At 44.7% G+C, this 23024-nt stretch overlaps 1 protein-coding gene across 1 annotated transcript; it reads right to left on the reverse strand.

Annotated features, from left to right (window-relative positions):
• Positions 1 to 243: 243 nt before the first annotated feature.
• LOC134370878 (glycine cleavage system H protein, mitochondrial-like) lies at positions 244 to 1083 on the reverse strand. The gene has a single exon (XM_063087804.1). It carries the CDS (start codon positions 1046 to 1048, stop codon positions 527 to 529), a length of 522 nt encoding a protein of 173 aa, XP_062943874.1. The 5' UTR covers positions 1049 to 1083; the 3' UTR covers positions 244 to 526.
• Between the last annotated feature and the right edge of the window lie 21941 nt (positions 1084 to 23024).

Here is a 23024-nt window from a genome sequence, read left to right on the forward strand (position 1 = left end):
ATTTTTATTTATTTTGCTGCAAAGCTGTTGCTTCACTGTATAAAAACAGCTCCAGCAAATGCAGTATAATGAAAAATTAAGATAGTATTGTTCTTCATCTCACACTGTACAACTAACAAAACACTATTCTCCACTCCCAGTTATTTCCAATGGAAAGATCATTAAGTATTTTGACCCAAATCCAGGGATAGATGTAAGTGTTACAACATTATATAAAGCTTAAGATAACAGTGTTATCCTTGAACTACATAATTTTTATAACTAGTTTTTACCACAGATAATTTCATGAATTCTGAATACTACAGCCTAGTAAAATACCTAAAAATTATAGGGTATTAGAAAAAGATAATATTGTGTTTATCTGCAATCATTAGAAAGTTAAGGAGTATTTTCTTCCAGTAGCAGTGTTTAGTTTCTTTTTCCATCAGTATTGCTAAAGGTCACTATTTCAAGTCTTCTATCCACCATTAATTTAAGACAACTACGCTGGATTAAGTTAATACTAGTTTGTTTAGTGGTTCCATTTTCACTCCTCAATGGATTTTACATATTTCTCATACGCTTCTTCACTCATTAGTTCATCTAGTTCTGAAGGTTTACTCAGTGTCATCTTGATCAGCCAACCGTCTTCATAACAAGATTTGTTGACAAGTCCTGGATTTTCTGCAAGAGCTTCATTAATTTCAGTTACTTCTCCTGACAGAGGAGAATAGAGTTCACTAGCAGCTTTCACACTTTCCAAAGCACCAAACTCATCATTTTTGTTCAATTTTGTCCCAACTTCAGGCAGACTACAGTAAACAACATCTCCCAAAGCTTCCTGTGCAAAATTGCTGATTCCCACTGTTCCGATACCATTTTCTGTTGTTATCCATTCATGTTTGTCTGTGAATTTACGCACCGAGAGCAAAGCGGGTCCCGTGTGCAGCGTCCGGAGAGCGCCCACCGTCAGCCGCCAGGGCCGCGGAGGGCAGGGCGCGGCGGGCGCCGAGGCCACGCGCAGGGTGCGGATGGCGGCTCGCACGCTCCTCGCCGCTGGCAGCGCCATGTTCACAGGGGAGCAGAGGGTCGCCACAGCGCGCCGCGCCTGGGCCACCCGGGCCGGCAGGGGCGGGGCAGAGCCTCTACTTAACATGTTTAATGTTTCCTTTTGAATATATGGAATGTGGTTATAATAGCTGTTGACATGCTCTTATCTACTTATTCTAGCATGTGTGTCACTTCCTGATCAGTTTTAGTTGGTTTAGCAAAACTCCTTATGGGTCATATTTTCCTGCTCCTTTGCATGCCTGGTAATTTTTGATTAGATGTGAGACATTATGAATTTTACCTTCTTGGTTGCTGGATATTTTTATATTTATATAAATATTTTGAGCTTTATTCTGGGATGAAGTTAAGTTATTTGAATACAGTTTGACCTTTTAAGATCTTGCTTTTAAATTTCTTTTAGGTTGGACCAGAGCAGCATTTTGCCTAGGACTAATTATTCTCTACTACTTAGATAAAAACCTTTCTTAGTACTCTAACCAATGTCTCATCCCATGAAATATAAGGTTTTCCAGTCTGACTGATTGTAACAGGCATTGTTTCCTCAAATCCTTTTGGGTGGTTCTTTCCACAGCCTTATACAGTTTCTTTTTTCTTTTCTTTCTTTTCTTTTTTTCTTTTGCAACTGGACAGTATGGGGATCTGAACCCTTAACCTTGTTGTTATCAACACAATGCCCATGCTCTAACCAACTGAGCTAACCGGCCAGCCCCTGTGTAGTTTCTTCACACATACACTGATTAGTATTCTGCTGAATACTCAAAGAGACCCTTTGAAGAGCTCTGGTGTTCTCTCTGTGCATCATTCTCCTCTCCAGTATTGTACTGTGCCCTGCAAACTCTAGCTGCCATCATCTCCCTGGGCTCAGCTTTGCCTCTTTAACTCAGGGAGCTCTCTAGGCTCTGACTGCTTTTCCCTCCCTGTGCAACATCCTGGAAATGTTCTCAAGGCAGTAAGCTGGGGAACTCATAGAGCTCACTCCATTTGTTTTCAGTCTTGTAGGGGCCACTATCCTCTATTGCATGGTGTCTGCTGTGGTTTGAATGTTTGTGTCCCCCCCAAATTCAGGTTGAAACTGAATCCTCAGTGCAAAAGGATTAACAGGTGAAGCTTTTAGGAGGTGACTATGTCATAAGGACAGATTAGTGCACTTATAAAAGAGTTTGAAGGAGCATGTTTGGCCCCTTTCGTCCCTCTGCCATGTAAATAAAGATGCAGAAAGAGGAGCCATCTGTGAAGCAGAGATTGAGCCTTCAGCACATACCAAATCTGCTGGCACATTGATCTTGGACTTTTCAGCCTCCAGAACTGTGAGAAATACATTTGTATTATTTAATACCAGTCTAAGGTATTTTTAAAATACATCTAGCAGGAACAAACTGAGACAGTGTCCAATGTCTTGAAAACCATTGTTTCCTATATTTTGTCCAATTTTGTGGTTGTTTCAGGCAGGAGGATTAGTCCGGTGTTGTTGCTTCATCATGGCCAGAAGTGGAAGTCTATACTTGTGCATTTTTGATTCTTTGGACTATTTGGGTTACTGTCCAGTGCTGGGGTTGTGTTAAATTGACGATGATCAGAAAACGGCTGATGATCAGAATTAGAGTTTGCAATGTTCACAAATACTTCAAAAGTGAGAAAAGAGGATACACCAGTTCATTGCCTTTTACTTCAGCTACTTGTTAGAATAATTTCAGCAGTTTAAAAGCATTTCCAAAGTACACTGATAGTATGGGGCCCTGAGGGAGATATAGTTCCAGGCCAGTGAATGTTCTAATGGAATTTTTCATGAGAAAGAGACAGATTTCTGATCTTAGAACTTGCCTTAATAATAAAAGCTAAACTAGTTTATGAAGTTTTTAAGTGACTAAACGAATACAGATCATTGTAAAAACCTTTAAACAAGTAGAAGTATATAAAATTAAAAGTAAAAAAAAATAAATAAATAAAATTAAAAGCTCTTTCTCCTTCTGATCCTCCCACCCCATCTTCATGCCCTGAAGTCATTATGGTAACATGCTTGAAACCCTTTTTTGTCATCTCTGAATTGTAGACGTGAGAATTTGTAGGTGCATCCTATTTCTTAAGGCCATTGGCTATTCAGTGAACTTGGTGTGTAAGAGAGAAATTGTCCTCTGTCCTCTTCATTACCCTGCTGTCCACTTTGTTGCATGAAACTTCTGTCTTCCTAAACAGAAAATATTCAGGCACCAGGTTCTTCAGCCAGGGTAGAAGGGACCTCTGGAAAGTCCTTTACTCAACCTACGCACCATACAAAGGAGGGGATTTTGTCAATAGAATATTATATTGATTCAGTGGCATTCCATGCCTCAGTTTACCTCATCTTCTTTGTAGATAGGCTGAGAACTAACTAGAAAAAGCTTGAAAACCTTTTTGGAAGTGAAAAGTGTTCCAGAAGACCTAGAGTCTTTCTCAGCACGGTAACCTGTAGACGCAGTCGATCTATCGGGAACCCAGCAGGTCCGCCTCACCGCTGCGTGCTGATTCCATCTCCAAGGGCTGCTGGGGATCTCGGTTCATCACAGCCTCGTGCCTCACACAGAATGTGCTGCTTTACCCGGGATGTGATCACACAACCAGAACAGAATTAGACTGGTCCAAGTAACAAAGAAATGCCCTTTACATGATGGACCATCCTGAACTTTTCTTTCAAGTGAGACATCTTCCTGTTTCTCAAGTATGTTAAGAAGGATGGGGAGGTCCCCCCCACCTTTATTTTTTGGCCATTGCAGAAAAAATTTTTTTTTTAAAATTTTATTTTGTCGATATACATTGTGGCTGATTATTGCAGAAAAAATTTTTGATAAAGATTAGATCTTGTTATCATTACCATTTAAATATCTATCTATCAGATTCAGTGAGTGGCAACCAAACCTCTTAACATTTATGTCGTCTGGTGTTCTGCCATTGGCAACTTACCTTCATGACAAGTTTTGTTCAGGGCTGCCACAATTCTGAGTTGGAGGAACACAGGAACATGTAAAATACCATATTGTGGTTCAAAGGTGCAGTAAAACAAAAGGTGAATATAAGAAAAGAAAATCCATTTGACTGGATGTTTGTGGCAATTTCCTTCTGGTGTCCCAAGTGTTGTGGTTTAAGGTGGTCAAGTCAACAACTTGATGATTTGTTCCTTCACCCCACACAGGTTTCTGCCCAGAAACCCTGACCACTCAATCTGAAATACCCCTCGCCTGTTACCATCTAAATCCCTGCCCTGCTTTATTTTCCTTTATAACACTTATCCCCACCTAGAGTTCTACTTTTTCATTTGTTTATTGCCTCCCTCCCTACCAGAATGTCAGCTCCATATGGAAAGATTTCATCTGTCTTCTTCATCATGTGACATCTCTAGTGGCTATAACAGTGCCTGGCAGGTAGCAGGCACTCAGTAAATAATTACTGAATGAATATAAATAAATAAGTAAATAATTGGATAAATGACTTTCAGAGAAGACAATTTAATTTTAGCCTTCCACTTGGCCCAATGTGAATAATATTAATATAGTCATGTTGATGTCAATGTTGTATTTTTAATCAGTTTGATTCTCTCTATAAACAAGTAGAGCTGATCAAAGTTGGAACGGGAAGAGGGAAAGAAAAGTTTGGGGAAAGGAGAGATTATTAATAACTTCCACTTACAAAGTGGGTAGGGGAAACAGAAATGAAACATGATGAAGCAAGAGATAGAAGTGTAGGAAAATTATTTAAATTTTTAAAGGTAATCAATGGATAAAATGCACATGCATGCACACACACACACAAACACACAATCAAACTTTGGAAGGCAGAGGATAGCAAAGGGGTCATAGAATTGAGCCATGTATTCATCCTTTATTTTAGAGTTAAAAGATATCATAAGAGTTGATAAAGTAAGGGAAAGGGACTAAGCATGTATTACAGAGTAATAGAGGCAATGAGCTAAGTAAATGGGAACAGTAAAAATAAATCCCATTGGCATATGAACACTGTTTTTCTCCCATCTTAAACAAATTACTCTTGAACTCTCATTCCTTATATAGTTTATGTCCCATTTCTCTTACCCTCTGTAAAACAAAACTCCAGACTCTCAATATCCACTTTCTCTGTCCCATTCTTGCTTGGGCCTCTCCAATCAGGTGTATGTCCCTCAGCATATCACCAAAATGGCTTCATCAAGTTCACACTTCACCTCAATGCTGCTAACACCATCAGCCTCTGATAACAATGGGTTTAAATTAGAAATCAGACAGAGAGATATCTGGAAAAAAACACAAATGTTTAAAATCAGAAATAGCATGCTTCTAAATAACTCGTAAGTCAAAGAAGAAACTAAATAGGAAATTAAAAAGTATTATGACAGGAGTAAAAATGAAAAGACAGCATATAAAAATTTGTGGAAAGCAGTCGAAGCAGTCTTTCGAGGAAAATGTATAGCACTAAATTTATGGCACTTTCTTAGAAGATAAGAAAAGTTGTAAAAAAAAATGTAGAATGGAGGAAATAATATTTATCTGAATAGAAAGCAAAGAATTAGGCAACAACAACAACAACAAAAACAAAAAAATAGGGAAAATGAATAAAACCAAAAATCAGAGAAAAAGAGAAGATTAAATTACCAATATCAGGAATGAGAGAGGTGATAACACTATTGATTCTATAGATTTTAAAAAGATAATACAAAGGTATTATGAAAAACTTTATGCCAATAAATTCAACAACTTAGATGAAATGGACAAATTCCTTGAATGACACCAAGATGCTCACTCAAGGTTAAATAGATAATCTGAATAACTCTGTACGTATTAAAGAAATTTAATCTGTAGTTAAAAATTTTCCCATAAACTTTATCTTAGATGGCTTCTCTGGTAAATTCTACCAAATTTTAAGAAATTATAACAGTTCTCTACAAATTATAGGGAATGTTGAAGATAAGGAAATACTTCCCATCTCATTCTATGATTACTACATTACCCTGATGCCCAAAGCAGAAAATGACATTAGGGGGGAAAAAAAAGCAACTTAGAACACAGATGCAAAAATTATTAAAATTTTAGCAATTTTAATCCTATTAAACATATTTATAGCACATCATGAGCAAGTGGGGTCATCCCAGGAATGCAAGTTTGGCTTAACATTTGAAAATTAATGTAATTCACCATATTAACAAAATAAAAAAGGAAAACCATATGTTCATCTTAACAAAAGCAGAATGTAGAACAAGCATTTCACAGCATTTGTTCTCACTTAAAACTCTCAGAAAACTAAGAAGAAAAGGGAACTTCCTCAACTTGATGAAGAGAATTTATGAAAAACACACAGCTAACTTTACACTTAATGATGATAGACTGAATACTTTACCCCTAAAATCAGGAACAAGGCAAGGACTCTCAGTTTACCAAAGATTGTAGCTAGAGTAGTGAGGTATATTTGTCTGCTTTCTGTTGCTTATAACTGAATACCTGAAATTGGGTAGTTTATTAAAAAACAAGAATTTATATCTTACAGTTTTGGAGGCTGGGAAGTCCAAGATCAAAGAGGTGCATCTGATGAGGGCCTTATTCTTGGTAGGAAATCTGCAGAGCCAGTGCAGAGCTTCACATGGTGAGGGCTGAGCAAGAGTACATTAACATACTTCTTTCTCTCCTTATAAAGCCACAAGTGTCACTCCCGCGATAACCCAGTAATCCTTGAATGAGTTAATCCATTCATGAAGGCAGAATCCCCACAAGTAAATCCCCTCCCAAATGTCGCACCTTTCAAATACCTTAGTCATTTCCTAACCTCTTAACTTACAATGGGATCAAGCTTCAGGAGTTTTGGGGTACATTCAAACTGTAGCATAAGGCAAGAAAAAGAAATAAAAGGCATCCAGATTAGAACAAGAAGTAAAACTGTCTTTATTTGCAAACAACATTTTTGTCTATGTAGAATATCCTATGGAATCTACTAAAAATGAGCCAAAACCAAAACCAAAACAAATATAGAAAAGTGAATTTAGTATGGTTTCATGATGCCAGATCAATATATGAAAATCAATTATATTTCTATACACTAGCAATAAGCAGTAGGAAATTGAAATTGAACTATCAGTACCATTTACAAAAGGTCCCCAAATATGCATTACTTAGGGTTAAATACAACAGAAGATGTGCAAGGCCCATACACTGAAAACTTCAAAATATTGCTGAACTGCTAAATTATGGAGAGAGATGCTGTGTTTATGGATCAGAGACTCAATATTGTCAAGATGTCTATTATCCCCAAACTGATCCATTGATTCAACACAATCCAAATCAAAATCCAGCAGGCCTTCTTGCACAAATTGACAAGCTGACTTTGAAATTCATCTGGAAATGCAAATGACCTAGAATAGCCAGGATGTCTTTGAGAAAGAAGAATGAAGTTGGAGGATTTCCATTATCTGACTTTGAGACTTATTATAAAGCTGTGTAATGAAGACAATGTGGTATTGACATCAAGATGGACACATAGATCAGTGGAACAAGATGGCATTGATGAGTAGATACACACATATATGGCTGCCAGGGGTGCTCAGAGGCTGGGCCAGCTGCCCATCCACGGGGCTGCCCTGCGGCAGGGGTGTACCATGACAGCTGCTGACAGGGCCATTCCAGGGCCTTGGGAGAGAGCAGCTGGCTGTGCTGACACAGACCCCCTGGAACAGTAAATCCTCCAGGCACGAGGTTGGGGAGAAAGACTTCCAGTGAAATTTAACTCCAGTTCATAGAAGGTTGTACAGAACTCATCTTCTTTTCAGCTTGCTAAAAATCCTCCTGTCTTCTCTTCACCCAGCAGATGCTGGGCTGTGAATGGTGAAGAGAAAGGTGCCCTGTCCTATGAAACAGTGCTCCCTTAGCCCTCTCACCCCAAACCTCTTTCTGTGGTCCAAACCTGCCCACTCAGGTCCCAGGGCCAGCGCCTCAGGCTGATCACTTCCCTGTTTACCTTGCACCTGGCTGCATCACAGGTGAGGGCCTGGGGCCTTTCCCTGGACCACCCCCTCACAGTCAGTGCAGAATGAAACCCATTTCCTTGTGGACACTCCTCACCTTCTCTCTTCTCCTCATGGCCCCTTGAAGCCTTTTCTTCTCCTCCTCCAACATCTCTGGAATCATTTTCTCTTGGGTGGAGCCTGGGTGAAGTGGACAGGGTAGAGGGTGGAGGGCATCTACAAGTCTGAGTTCCTCCTAGGCTTCCTCCTGTCCAGGCTCTCTCTTCCCTGGGCCCCGAGTGCTTGCCCTGTGCCCTATAGATCACCCTAGCCTTGATGGGTACACACCCATGGAAGTGGAGCTAAAAACTGCACCCTGCTGCTGGATGGGAAGTAGAGTATTCATAGCCACAGACTCACACTCTGGAAAGGAAGTGCTGTGGACTGAACGTGTCCTTCCAAAACCCATATGTTGAAGCCAGATCCCTAATACAATGGCATTTGGAAGTAGGGCCTTTGGGAGGTGATTAGGTCATGAGGGTGGATCCCTCGTGAGTGGCATTAGTGACCTTATAAAAAGACACACCAAAGAGATGATCTCTCCACCATGTGAGGAAAGAACAGGAAGGCGGCTGTCTGCAAACCAGGAACCGAATCAGCTGGCCCCTTGATCTTAGACATTTCAGCCTCCAGAACTGTGAGAAATAAATTGCCATTGCATAAACCACCCAGTCCATGAGATTTTTGTTATAGCAGCTCAAATATACTAAGACAGGAAGCTGTTGGAGAGCCTAGGGCCTTAGTTTTCTCTCCATGCTCTCCACGCCAACTCCCTGCCTGCTGAGTTTTCTCTTGGCTCCTAAAGATCAAGAGTCAGATCAGGACCAGAGGACCCCAGTGTGGGGTCAGCACATGCCCAGCTGGGCATCTGAGAGCTCCTGAAAGCTGAGCTGCCTCTAGTGATTGTCCCACCCCTACTTCAGCTCCTTGAAAGCTTTCAGATGGGGAAGGGACTCCCCACCCATGTCTACAGCACCATGCTTGCTTTCTTCTTCTTTTCCTCTCATGGCTCCTGTAAAATATGGAAATCTTCTCAGGTCCAAACCTGCTCCTTCTTCTCCCCTCTCCACCTTTGCTTCTCCACAGAGTTTATTTTTTAACATTGGTTTAACCCCGAACTGATACCTCCCCCTCCATTGTTTCCCTAGTGAGATTCTTTCATTATCTACAAGGGCATCTCCCACTGGCATCTGTAACTTGGCTCTTCAGGTTCTGAGTTCATTCCTTTCTGAAGAAATAGCCTCATAGTTACAGGCAGACTCACTGCCCTCATTCTCTCCCACCTCCTTCCCCTCCATTAAGAACCCCAACTTTGTTCATGATGGGTCAAAGGCAATCGTGGCAATCCCATGCTCCTTTGTCAGTGACTGGTCTGGGGGCACACGTGTTCCCTGAGTCTGACCAATGAGATGTGAGGGAAAGTCTGTGAGATTTCTGAGAAAATTTTTCCTGCCTAATAGAAAGATAGAGTTATGGCCTCTTAAAGGGGAGGGCCTTTTGTCTTGCTTGTTTGCTTCATGCTTAGGAGGCTGTTGAGTGAGCATGTGGTGTTTGAGATAACAACAGCCATCTCGTGACACTAAAGAATGGCCTTTCACCAGATGGGAGGAGGACCTGAGACCCTGGCATCATAAATGCACCACTGTACCAATGCTGGCTGCCTCTAGGCTTCTCGCAAAGTGACATACTAAGGGTCTGTATTGTTTTGGCCATCCTCCATTTGATAACCCTTTACTTGCAGCTGAAAGCATTCCAACTGATACCCAGAGTATTCAGACTAGTACAACCATCAGTCTGCCTCCAACCCTTTAACATCCATCTTATGTATGGTAGCAAAATTTTCTTTTGGCAACAAGACTTTAGTCACACCACTTCCCTTATCCAGAGTTGGTGGCAGTTCCTGATAATCTACCAATTTGAGTCCCAACTTCTCAGCAGGTCTGGCCTGAATGGAGATTTTTCTCAGGGGGAGGCTACAACTAACGAAGTTACAATGAGGGCTTCTAAAAGGCTTTAAAAGTCCACATAGATATTTGCCACATTGGCCATAAGGCACTGCCACTTCTCAGTTACTAAAGAAGTAATTTTTATCAGAATCCCTTAGAGGGCCAGTTAACAGATTGTTGGGCCTCATTGTCAGAGGTTCTGGTTCAGTAGATCTGGGAGACAGCCCAATAATTTGCATCCCTAACAAGGTTGCAAGTGATGCTGATGCTGCTGGTTCAGGGACTACTCTCTGAGAACCAATGGCCTAGAGAAAACTTGTGTATTAGAGTCAACCCAGCCCAACTTTCTTCCCCTTCACCCTGCCCCACACCAGCTTGGGGCTCCTTAGTGTTCGGCAGGGACTGCACTTATATTCAGTGTCATCCCACAGGAGGAGTGAGGGCTAGGGCAGAGGAGAGGAAAAAAAAGAGAAATACTTGTGGAGCACCTACTACATTCCAGGAACTGAACAGTGCAGGGAATTTAATAGTGAGCACAGGTGGGTATTGTTCCTGCTCTCATGGAACTTAGCGACTAGTGAATAGACTAAGAACAAATAACAGTTCAGTAAAAAAAACTCAGATGTAATAAGATCTATGAAAGAAACACAAGGGGAGCTGCCTTATGCAGGACATAAGGCCTCTTTGAGTAGGTGACGCTTGAGCTGACAGAAGCCTGGATGATGGGCAGAGTGAGTGATGCATAATGCCAAAAGAAGACAAGGAAACAAGTGTAAAAGTCTATTTTAGTAAGCTCGAAGATCCTGTGGGTTAAGAATCTGGAAAGGGCACCCCTCTTCCCTCTCCCCTATATCTGGGGCCTCAGCTGGGATGACTTGTGTTGCTGGGGGCTTGGTGGATCTACCCCCAGTGTTCTTCATCCCCATGGCTGGAGCTTAGGGGGCCTGGGGAGGGGGCTGGGCTGGGTCAAGGCAGGCTCAGAGGAGACTGTCGTCTGGAGCCCCTCCATGTGGCCTCTCCAGCATGCTGGACTCAGGGTGGACAGTCTTCTTATATGGCAGCTCAGGGCTCCAAACACTGGTGTCTCTGCCAACCAGACAGAAGCTGCCTGGCCATCATGACTCAGCCTCTGAAGTCACACAGTGTCATTTCTGCCCCTCTGTACTGGTCAAAGTAATCGCAAGCCCACCCAGATTCAGTGGGAGGAGTGTCAATTTGCAGCCATATTTTAAAATCTATGATCAGGAGTTGGGTGCTTATTCTCAGTGCAGCAGGGACTTGGAAGGTTTTAAACAGGACAGCGTCAGGGGTCCGATGATGGTCTTTAGATGATGCATCTGAGCTTCCTCCATGCGCTTGGAAAATCATAGACGACATCTACCTGTGCTTTAAATGAGCCCGGCCTTTAACCACAAATATCTCAAGTGCCCCTCTCAGAACCTCAGTTTCCGTTATAACTGTATCAAGTCATTAATTCACTCATTCATTCAAAGACACTATGTGGGCACCTCCTGTGTGCTAGGCACTGGGGAAATGGTCCTTTACTGATGTGAAGAGAGTGTACACACATCTCGTTGGACCAGAAAGGGCACCTGGAACCCCATTTTCTAGACGAGGACCTCTGTCTCAATGGGGACAGGCAACTTGGTTGAGGCTACAAAGTTCAAGAGTGAGAAAACCAGGATTTGGACTTAGCTCTTCTTTTCCAAACTCTGTTTTTTTTTTTTTTTCTGTCACAGCCCATTGCTTTTTTCCCACGTCTTGAGTGGGACTAGGATTGCCCCCTTGGGCCCCTGACTGGCATTTCTAGCATCTGATTTCCAGGAAGGGGACACCTCACTCAGATGGTGTGCATCTCAGGCTGGCAGGCTCCATGATAGAGAATGCCCTGCTTTGTGCACACAAATGGGGATTTATAAAACTCACCACAAAGCCTGGCTAAACAAATGCTGTCCTTCTGCTGGAGCCTCAGCGTCCGGAGCACCAAAGAGCTACACTGGCCACGTCCGGCTCCCATGCCTCCTGTCCAGGGGACACTGGCAGCTACCCCCGAAGTCAGTGCCCTGCTCATGCGTTTCAATGTTCAAGTGAAAAATTCACAACCAAACCATTCTGGCCACCTTGGCCTACTGTTTGCATTTATGTGCGATACATGCTGTACTTTTCTGGTGCCCAAAGGGAATGTTGTGAGGGGAACTCTTGGCCTATTTGAAGAAGGCAGGAGAGCTTGGAAGAAGTCTCCTGGAAGCATGTTTGTGCTGGCCTGGGAAAATGCTTCTGAATGTTTTCCGATGGAGGCTGAAATTCCATAGAGTTGAACAGGAATAGTCAGTGGCAGGCCCACGTGTCTTGTTGTTTCTGAATCTTTGACAAAATTAGGAGCAGCTGCTCTGGGCCAAGCAGAAATGCTTTATGACATGCTGACACCTCCAGGAGGTGTTACAGGGGCACCTCGTGCCATCTCCAGAGGACATGCAGGCTCCCCGGGAGCAAAAAGGGAATCTGTTAAGAGTCACCTTTGCCCAGGATGTGGCCATGCCCAGACCCCATTCCTCGAGGTTTTGGCCTTCAAAGGAAAGAGTAAATCCTTCCCTGGCAGCACAAACTGCTCACTTCTGATGTTGTGGCAGCCCCGAAAGACATGCTCCAGGGTCACTTCCAACCGAAGGATGCATCACGGCTCATGAACAGAGAGACAGCTCAGGCCTGGGTTCCGATTCTGGCCCTGCTACTTTTGAGCTATGTAACCTGGGCAAACCACTTTTGCTTCTTAACCCTTAAAATAGGGCTACTACAACCTACCCTTCAGGGTAGCAATCAGAGAGTAGCTGTTACTGATTGAGAGCTTGTGTACCAGGCATTGTACTACACTATTCCTGTGGGCTATTTAACTTAGCATTCACAAGATTCCCATGATATAAGCACCATTTTATAGAGGTTATGAGGCTCAGAGAGGTTAGAAAACTTGCCTAGTGTCACACAGCTGGCAGGATTCAAATCCACTGGACTGCAGGGTTGACCATCATACTTGATAGTCTCCTAGATTTTCTGTTGAACTGTCATGAGTATCAGATGTTACTGCTTAAAGGGGCCTAGCAAAAGGCCTGGCTTGAGCCACAGCTCCATTCTCACTAGTTCCCTTGCCACCTGCCCATCTCTTCCGTAAAGAAGACAGATAAGCAGACCATGGCCCTGGGCACTGAGAGTCAGAGCTGTGCGGGAGCTCAGTGGGGCCCAGATCCCAGCAAACAACCTCTGCCAGGTTCAGGGGCTGGCCCAAGATGTAGGCCACTGCCCAGGCCTTCATCACTGCTCTGAGCAGCTTTAGTTTTCTTAGGTTTGAACAGAAGCCTGCAGGACCTGAGTGGTATGATGGTGAAGAGTTGGGCGCCTGATGTGGGATAGTCCTGGGCAAGTTAATTTGCCTCTCTGAGCCTCAGTTTCCTCATCTGCAGAATGGGTAATGACAGTTCTTATTCTTCAGGATGGTCGTGAGGCTCAAAAAGACGGGACATATAAAGCACTTAGCATCATATTTGGCATATAATAAGCACTCAGGAAAGGTAGCCATTATTATCCTACCCTAAAGACTCCAGATACAGGGCAGAGTCAGAGCAGGGAACTGAGCCTTCATTACAAAAATGTTTTAGGAAACAGAAAGGCAAAAATCAAAGACAGACGTAACTGTAATTTTACACACAACGGGCCCTCCCTGGCCTGTGTATTCATCATTCTCTGTTTATCTATTCTGAACCTTCTTTTTAAATATCTCTGATTTTTTCTCCCCACACCATGGGAAATATGAAGGATTCTATAGAGGCTGCTGATGTCCAGCTTCTGCTGAGAAAGTTGGGGAAACATCCCTGAGAGCACGGGCTGTCCCATACTCTAAGTACTCTGGTCAGAATTTGCTGCATGTTATGTTTAAGGCACAGAATTAGTTGTGCCCTTTTTTTCTGTGCCTTTAAAAAATCCTTAAATACCCACAGAGTCCATTTAAATAATCTGAACAGTAAATTCTTTTTGCATTAACCTTAAGGGAACTGAGTGGTTTGCAGAAATGTCCAAGAAGTAATCATTTAATGGGGGCTGAACTCTGTCTTTGGACCCACACCACCAAGAATTTCATCCAGGAGAGCAGCAGAGGTACATGGTGGGTGGTAGACACTGCATGACTGGTGCAGTATCCATGTCACCTTTCCTTGCTGACAACACTCTCTCTGGTTTTGTTCAGAGCAGCAATGAGCTCAGTTCCCAGTGATGTACTCACTTTCCCAGACACCCTTGCAACTAGGGGTGATCATGTAACACATTCCTGACAATGAGACATGTACACATGGGAGAGCTTTGGGAGTTCTTAGGAACGTTGCAATGGAACCATAGCTGCCATCTGGAAAACAAGATGGAGAGATTAAGAGAATCAAAGAGAAACAATCCTGACATCATTGAGCTGCTGAACTATAGCTAACATTTCCTACCTCCAGCTGTATGGTAATGTGACAAAAACAAGCTCCCTTGCAGTAAGGGAGAGAGCTTTGGTGGCAGCAGGGTTGACCAGATGACTGAACTGCTCTGGGGCAGATATGGGAAACAAGGCTACTGTGGGGCAAGAGGAAACCCTCAGATATGAACATCCCCACCTCACCCTGGGCCTTTCCTGTTCCACAGAAAAAACAAAATTTTGTTTAAGTCACTTTAGTTGAATTTTTTCATTACATGCAGCCTAAAGTATTCCTAATGGATAAGCAGAGCTTCAGGTTACTTTTGGAAACCCAGGTAAGAAAACCTGGGGAGTAAATTCAGGGCTGGGTTTTTCTTTCTGATCAATGTTTTTCCTTTCTTTCTGGTTATAGCTTGGCTGAGTGACCCCTTGGAGAGCAGCAGGGTGTGGTCAGAAAATCTAGATCAGTAAGTCTAGATATGTCACAGACAAAAAGAGGAAGGGCAGTGAGAGTCCTGTGTAATAAACTCATAGCTTTTTAGGGGAGGATGTCCTCTCAGAGAGCACTCAGATCCTCATCTCTCTCCCCCTCCCTGCATTACCATTCAGCTTTGTCAAATTACTTACCATTTCCTGAACATTCTGTGCCTTGGCTAAGCCATCTCCTTGGCTCCAAAGCTTTCATTATCCCTCTTCCACTCCCCTTTTTGGCTCATCCTTGAAGGCCCCCATTTGGTGACCTCTTCTGTCAGGTCCTCCTGACCACTCCCATGCCTTCCCACCCACACAGGATGCATTGCTCCTTCTCCTAGATCATCTCAGAATCTACTCAGATATGTCTCTCAGCCTTCCCTCATCCATCAAGTGCCTGCCTACTCATACACACCAGGCTAGGCACTTAGCACACGATGCTACAATTCATTGTAGACATGTTTATCTCATCCGCCAGAGTAGGATTTCTTTGAGGACAAGATCCATTTATCTTGACCATTTACATTTTTCCAGAGCCCAGTATGGTACATGGAAGATAGCAATCAGGGCTTAAATGTTCAAGTCTAGTGCTTCTCAAAGTATGTGCCTCGGAACACCAGTTTGCTAGGATGATCTTAGGAAGTGCACACCAAAAGGATTCATGGTCAGTTAGGTGTGGGGAATGCCAGACTGAATGAGGTTAAACAGGTTTCTATTGCTAGGTTTCTCAAAGTCTTAACCACATTGTAAATAAGTGAGAGAGAGATTGTGTAGGCAGGCTTTCCCCAGTGGATCCAATCATGGGATATCTTTCTTATGGAGAACGTTAAGGGACTAAAGTGTTGAAGAATGCATTTTGGAAACCCTAAGTCAGACAACTACTTTATTTTAAAAAGAAAGGATAATCCAGTGCTTTTCTTAAGGTCTGAAGCTGGTTAAAGGAGTAGATGAAACTTAAGATTAAGAGTCCTCGAAGGCATACTGTGGGTGATCTCAGGGGTCACCAGACAGATGGTCAGTGAACTGTGGTTGAAAAGGCAGCAGTTTGAGGGGTCAGGAAGACCTGGGCTCAAATCTGGATTTTCCACTTACCTGAGTCACCATAAGCAAACACTCCAAACTCTTTCTAAGCCTCAGGTTTCTCATCTTTAAAATGTAGCTAATAATGCCTGTCTCACATGGTGCTTGTGATGTCTGAAGGGTCTAATATGCATCAAAGGCTCAATAAATGGTTGGTATGGAAGCCAACAGCATTTTCTAGGCTTCTTGGGATGTGAGGAAGGATCCTGCAGATATTGGAGGTAAACACTGAAGAAAAGTTAAACATCACTTTGGGTACACACACCCAAGATGCATAGAGCTATAGCCGAGAAAGGCTCCCCAGTGACAGCAAGAGCTCTTGGGACTAATATTACCAGTAGGACAAAGGCCTGTTTCATTCTGGAACCTTCCTTCCTGCTCCTGGGGAGTGATATATGAACTAGCATCCCAACATCCCTCAGTCTTCCAAGCCGGCTCCCTTTCCCTTCCCGGTGGCATCTGCCTGCCATCCTGTGCACCCCAACATCGGCACAGTGTAGCTGGCCCCTACGTTCCTCTCTTCCTCCTGGATCTGCTGTGACCTGGACCCTCTTTGCCTCTTTCCCTCTTCTCCCTCCACTCTCTCTGTCACACTCTGCCTTGGTGACACTGGTCCTCCTCCACTTACTGACACCCTCTAGGTTCCTCCCTCCTGCCTGGATGTCCTCCCTTCTCTTTGCTGGTCTCTCTTGTCCCTCAGATCTCATCTCAAATGTCATGACCCTAAGAGAAGCCATCCTCTCAACACCACCGTGACTAGTCACTCTGTTGTGAGCCACTCCCATCACTGCTGCTCGTTCTTCATACTAGACACGGTTGCAATGATGCACCTCTGTGATTTAAAGAAAAACAACGCCCACCTCGCATTCTAGAAGGAAAGCCTCATGAGGTGTGCTCTGCTGACCATGGTGTCCCGGGGGCCTCAACAGGGCTAGGCACAGCAGTAGATGCCATTAGGTGAACTAACTGTTGCAGAATGTACTGTCTAGACAACATTTTTGGTTTATTTTGGGGGTCCATGGGTCCCACACTTTCTGAATGAGATTGTTTCCTTTGTGGGCCAGGAAGGGATGGCCGGGAGGTTGGCCAAGTCTGCTTCTTTCTGGAGAGGGTTGGTGCTTCAGCCCTGCAGGAGATCCCATCATCTGTCAGAGCGGGAATCTCTGATCCACAGGGGACCTTTTAGGGAACGCTGGGAGAAAATTATTACATCCCTCAATAGAGCATTTTCTGAATACCCAACACATTCCATTCTTTGGACTCTGCAAATTTTGGAAGAACTCATATCTTCCGTTTTGTGTCAGCTGCTCAGAATCTCAAGTTGGATTTGTAGCTACCTCTAACAACCAAATGAGAGTTAAAGGCTTCCAGCTTGGGTGTTAACCACACCCAGGCTTCATTTTCCTTTTCTACTCCTGTTTTCCTTTTATTCTGATTTCTTACTGTACTTGCTCCATATCCCGATGCATGTATGTGACAGTGCTGGCCACATCAAACCCTTTCTGCAGTGATTCAGGCATATATTTTAAAGTGATATGAAATTCACTTAACATAAAATGAATCATTTTAAAGTAGGCAAGTCAGTGGCATTTAGTGCATTCACAATGCTGTGAAACCACCACCTCTATCTAGTTTCAAAATATTTTCATTTCTTCAAAAGAAAATCCTGTATCTTTTAAGCAGTCACTCCACCATTCCCCTCCCCCAAGCCCCTGGCAACCACCAGTCTGCTTTCTGTTTCTATAAATTTGCCTATTCTTGATATTTTGTCTAAATGGAATATAAAAATGTGACCTTTTGCATCCAGCTTCTTTCACTTAGCATAATGCTTCCAGGCTTATCCATGTGGTAGCGTGTGTCAGTACTTCATTTCTTTTTATAATTTTTTTAATGGATTGACTGATTAGAAATGTGGGTCTTTAGAAGCTGGGAGCATCCAGGTCCCTCTAACATGAGACAGGAGGAAAAATCTCTCCAGGTCTCTGCTGAGTACACAATAGAAAAGCCCCCACCCAGAAAACCAGCGTGCTGTGGACTGTCTAACATTACATTCCAGAGGTCTTGGGACCTGGGCATGAGTTGCTTCTCTGCAGAGATATTCTCCCAGAATAGACAGAGGTGTCAGTCAGCATTAAAATAACCTTGGCAGAGATCCCCACGCCAGAAAGATAGCCACAAACATAAGTGCCAAGGTACATGGTGGCAGGGAGGGGGATTCTAAATTAAGTCCTGGGCTGTGAGTACTATTGACTCTGGTCTAGTGGGGCTGACTGGTCAGTTCTGCCCCTTCGGGTGCACATCTCTGGTTTGGCAGGTGGTGGGTGAGAAGGGCCTTGGGAAGGCCAAGGTGGAGATGCTGCCAAGAAATGCAGTATGATTTCCAGCACTTAGGTGCTACAGACAGTAGGGAGAAATTAAGAGAAGCCAGTGGATTTCAGCTTCTCAAATGGAGCATGGAGGAGCAAATATCATGGCCATTCCATTTATGGAAAGGGCCCTATTAATGTGTTGACTGATGACTGACATCAGAGATGATCAGAGAGATGACAGAGGACCGAGTTTGATAAAAATGACCGTAGAAACCACTGCAGACCCAACCTAGTTTCCTCCTGTGATAGACCATGATATTTTTCTTTCTAAATCTCCTAAGAATGTGAAAATGGTGTTTTTGGTATTTGGGGGAGGGTTGGGGATAAGATGAACCTGGGAACAGGTCCCAGCTCTGTCATTTCTGGTTTTGTCAACTTGGGTGAATTTCCTCTCTGACTCTCACTTTTCTTATCTGTAACATGGGAGTGTTAGCACGGTGGCCGCAAAGAGCTGGTTTGTGGACTGAAACTAATGCAGTTGAGATGCCCGGCATTTGAAGGTGCTCCAGAAAAGCTTGTTCCCTTCCTCCTTCTCCCAGCTCTAAGTACGAAGGAAGAAATATAGCCCAATGGAGCACAGCTATCAGCGATGCAGGTTAGCTCCGAGGGTGGGATGCTGTGAGAAAGCAAAGGGATGGGACACTTGAAAGGCTTGAAGACCCCAAGTTGGAAGAGACAAAGTAAAGCCATATGAGAAGCAGTTTCAGATACTCCCAAGCAGTGTGTGACGGGTGTGAGGTGATGAGTGCCATCCTTTAGAGTCAGTTGATGCTGTCTCTCCTGGATCGCATCATCTGAAACCCATGATGGGTAAATGACATCCTGTCCAATGCTTTCCATCTTGGCACAGACACATCACATCAAAATGACCTATTTGTGGGTCTGGACTTCCCTCCTCCAGCCTACTGTGAAGACTACCTGGCACGTAAATGCTTTTCTAATCCTATGTTAGCATCTAATGAGCACTTACTAAGTGAGAGGGCCTGTGCCCTGTATTGACCTTCTCCTTTTTTCATGACAATCACCCTAGGAAATAGGTCTTATTATTAGCCCTAACATGGAGAGGAGAGAAGCAAGACTCAGAAAGAGAACATACTTGCCCAAGGTTACAAGTGCTGCAAGTGGCAGAGCTGGGTTTTGACTCAAGCAGCCAGACTCAGGGCCACTCTTCAGAATCCAGACCCAATTGGCTCATTTCCTTCAGCACTCACACTTACTGCATGCAGGAAGAAGGGAGCAGGGTCAATGTGGCCTGAATGGCTGCTGGGGAAGGCTCCAAGAAGATATTGGGACATTGCTGGACATATTCGCACTGAAGGCCTGGATGACCACAGGAGGTGTGGAGACCAAAAGTTTTCTTGTGGAAACAAGTCACAATAAGCATTGAGAGCAGTGGAAGTGGGCAGCAGAAGTAGGAAGACTGAGAAGGTTTCTATCCACAGGAAAAATCCTCTCCAGGAGCTCCACCACACAGTTGGGGAGCACTGGCTTTACGCAAGCTCGGCAGCTAAGGTGTGGGTGTGACAGGGAGCAGAAAGGGTATGACAGCAGGGCACTTGTGAGTGGTGTCTTCCCTTGGAGCCATGCCTGGACTTGAGAGCCAGGGCAGCTATTCCTAGCTGGGTAACTGAGAAAGTTACCTTTCCTCTCCAGCCTGCAAATATCTTACCTACCAATTAAGGGTAGTAATTGTTGCTACCCAGTGAGATTGTTCCTGGGATTGGAGACAGTGCACTCAACATAATAAGCACAGTGCTTCCCCCAAAGATACAATTGTCTGCTCTCATTGTCATCAGTAGAAGTAATAAGTGGAATTAGTGTGAGCATCAATATCAGCATTAGGATTAGTATAAACCTAGGTTTTCTTCGAATGGCTTTGCCAATTCATGGTGAAAATCAAGAGTGCTCACCTTCGAGGCGAAGAGAACTAGTGTGCGTGCGTGTGTGTGTGTGTGTGCATGTGTGTGTGTGTGGTAGAGTTGTGGGTAATTTCAAACATGACTGAAGAATACTGTGAGTGATATAGAGGAGGTGTGCACCAAGTACAGTGCAGGCACAAGGGAGGGAATCATTAACTTTGCGGAGGAGGAGAGGAAGCTTTCAGAGGACGTGACATCTGCATCAGCTATTTACCAATGAGAAGCTATTTACAGGAGGGAAGAGAGAGATGTACACAGCGCAGAGTCTTGGCAGAAAGGTTGGCTTGTTCAAGGAACACGTTCAGAGGGAGCTGGAGGCAGGCAGCTTGGAGGAAGTGGCAGGAGAGGTGGCTGTAAAGGTGGCCCAAGCCAGAGTCTGGCTCCCCACCCCAAAGCCCCCCAGACACCCTGCCATGGTTGGCCCCATCCTCTACTCTCCAGCCGAATTACATGGGCAGCGCTCTCAGTTGAAACATCTGTGTATTCCTGGCTGTGTGTTTGCCCCTAGGACCTTGGAAGTTGGGGACACATAGGTGAAAGTAGCAGGGAAGGAACCCAGAGTCTAGGCAAGGACTCAGGGAGAGGGTTGAGAAGACAATGCTTTTTGGAACACCAGACCCTGGAGGACCTCCATAGTCTATGCTATGAGCCCTGCCAGGGTGACCTCCATCTGTCTGCAACATCTCCATGGCAACGGGCCATGGAAATCAAGGGTGGAGATAGTTCTTGGCAAGGCACGCCATGGTCTGGTACATATCACAGTTTCCCTTGGAGGCCTCCCTGGATGTGCTGTCTGTCACAGACAAAGACATCCATGGGGCTCCCAGCAGCATGGCCCGCCTTTGACTTGTTTTCCCGAAAGTGCGGCTGGATTTGCTCAGTACCATCTGCACAATCTCACTGGCCACCCCGCCCGCCATCTGTTTACAGGCTGTCAGACAGCTGGCTGGGGTGAGGGGGACACTGTGTGACCGTAGAATATACAACGTCGACTGCCTCCAACGGGAGGGACCCTAGGGCCTTTACCTCGCTCGCCCTGGGATCCCAGTTGAGCAGATGGACCTCAGGTTAGCATCCACTGTGAGCCTGGCTGACAGTAGCAGCAACAACACAAAGTAATATCAGTGATTGATTGAGGCTCTATCAGGTACCAGGTACTGTAGAAATGTCTCATTTAATCCTTGCAGCAACTCTGCAAGGCAGGGCTTATTCAACTGTTTTTACTGATGAGGAAGCTGAGGTTCAGAGAAGGTATATAAATTGCCCAAGGGCCACAGCCAAGTGGAGAGCTGGAAATTAAGCCCTGTCCTGTCTGACTGCAGAAGCATGGACCCTCTAAGCAGGAAAGAATCCCCTGCTCCTGGCACTCAGGCCTTTCAGGGTCATGTACTGATTTATCCTGAAGTGCTCCCTGCCCAGCTCTGGGGACATCTCACAGGGATGTTGCCTGGTCAGTGGGGTCAGTGAAGATGTCCTCTTCTTGGCATCTCTAGGGGCCAGCATTACAGAGCTGATGATGACACTTTTTATCCTAAGGATACCTGCTTATTGTTAATGGTCCCCAGAGCACAAAATGGTATAAAGTGAACCCTCCTTTCCTTCTCACATCCCCCCCACCACATTCCACTCCCCAGAGGGTGCTGCTGTGTGTCTTTAGATGCCTTCATGAACATGGGAAGATATTTGTGTATTTTTCACACAGGCAGGATCCAAGCGCATTATGGTGGCCTTTCTTGGTGTGCCTTACATCCTCTGGCCTCTGTCTTTCCCCACCCTGCTCTGTGTCCAGGAGGCCAACTCCTATGGAGAGCAGCAGCCTGGCTCCCATGGCCACTGGCTTCTAGGAGAGGGGGACCGGCCAGTGGGGGCTCTGGCAGGAGCTGGAAGGGCAAGAGGCTGAGATGCTTTCTCTCCTCTCCCCTCCTGCTCTGCCCTACTTTGCCGTGGTTCTTGAAGGAGCCGGACTCCCACGAGGCCACGGGCCCTATTGGGTCCTTCTTCCACAGCTCCAGATCTCACTGGACTCCAGTGACCTTGCCCCTTCCCCAGCCCCTGAGGCCGAGGTGTGTCAGTGGCTTCCTTCCGTCACTGTTCCCTGGGTGCTGCACGACCCCTGTTGTTCCTTTGCCCCTGCCCTGGTGCTGTACCTGACCCCTTTATGACACCATTTTCACTCCTTTCTACACTTTGGAGGGTGCCCTCCACCTGCTGTTGGAACCCTATGACACACGTGCCATTCGGGGACTTCTCTGCCCCTTAACACTATACCGTGAGCATCTTTCAATATTGAAAATCTACAGATCTCCTCACAAAGTGTGCCTGGTGCATGTCTCTGGGGAAATTCAAATTTAGAGTTTGAGACTGAAAAGAAACAGTGGCCAGGTAAAGAGATGAATGTATTGGCAAAAGCAGCAGAGGGCATGACAGAAACTCACGGGGGTGACCCATTTAAACAAAGTGGTGAGTCCTACCCAGTCCTTGCTGAGGCTGGCTGGTCATACAGGTGCACTATAGTCAATTTCACCCATGTCCCATTGATGGGCACTTAGGTCTTGCCCAAAACTTCCCTACCTCAGACAAAGCTGTGACAGACATCCTTGTACCTACATGTTTGTGCCTTTGTCCTAACATACATGGAAAGGGAACTCCAGATGGGGAGCTGTTAGAATGAGATGTGGGTGGATTTAAAATATGCTAGATGCAGTAAACGATGCTAGAGGGGTGTCTCTCTCCAGA

The sequence above is a fragment of the Cynocephalus volans genome, chromosome 2, assembly GCF_027409185.1.
Source record: "Cynocephalus volans isolate mCynVol1 chromosome 2, mCynVol1.pri, whole genome shotgun sequence".
NCBI lineage: Eukaryota > Metazoa > Chordata > Mammalia > Dermoptera > Cynocephalidae > Cynocephalus > Cynocephalus volans.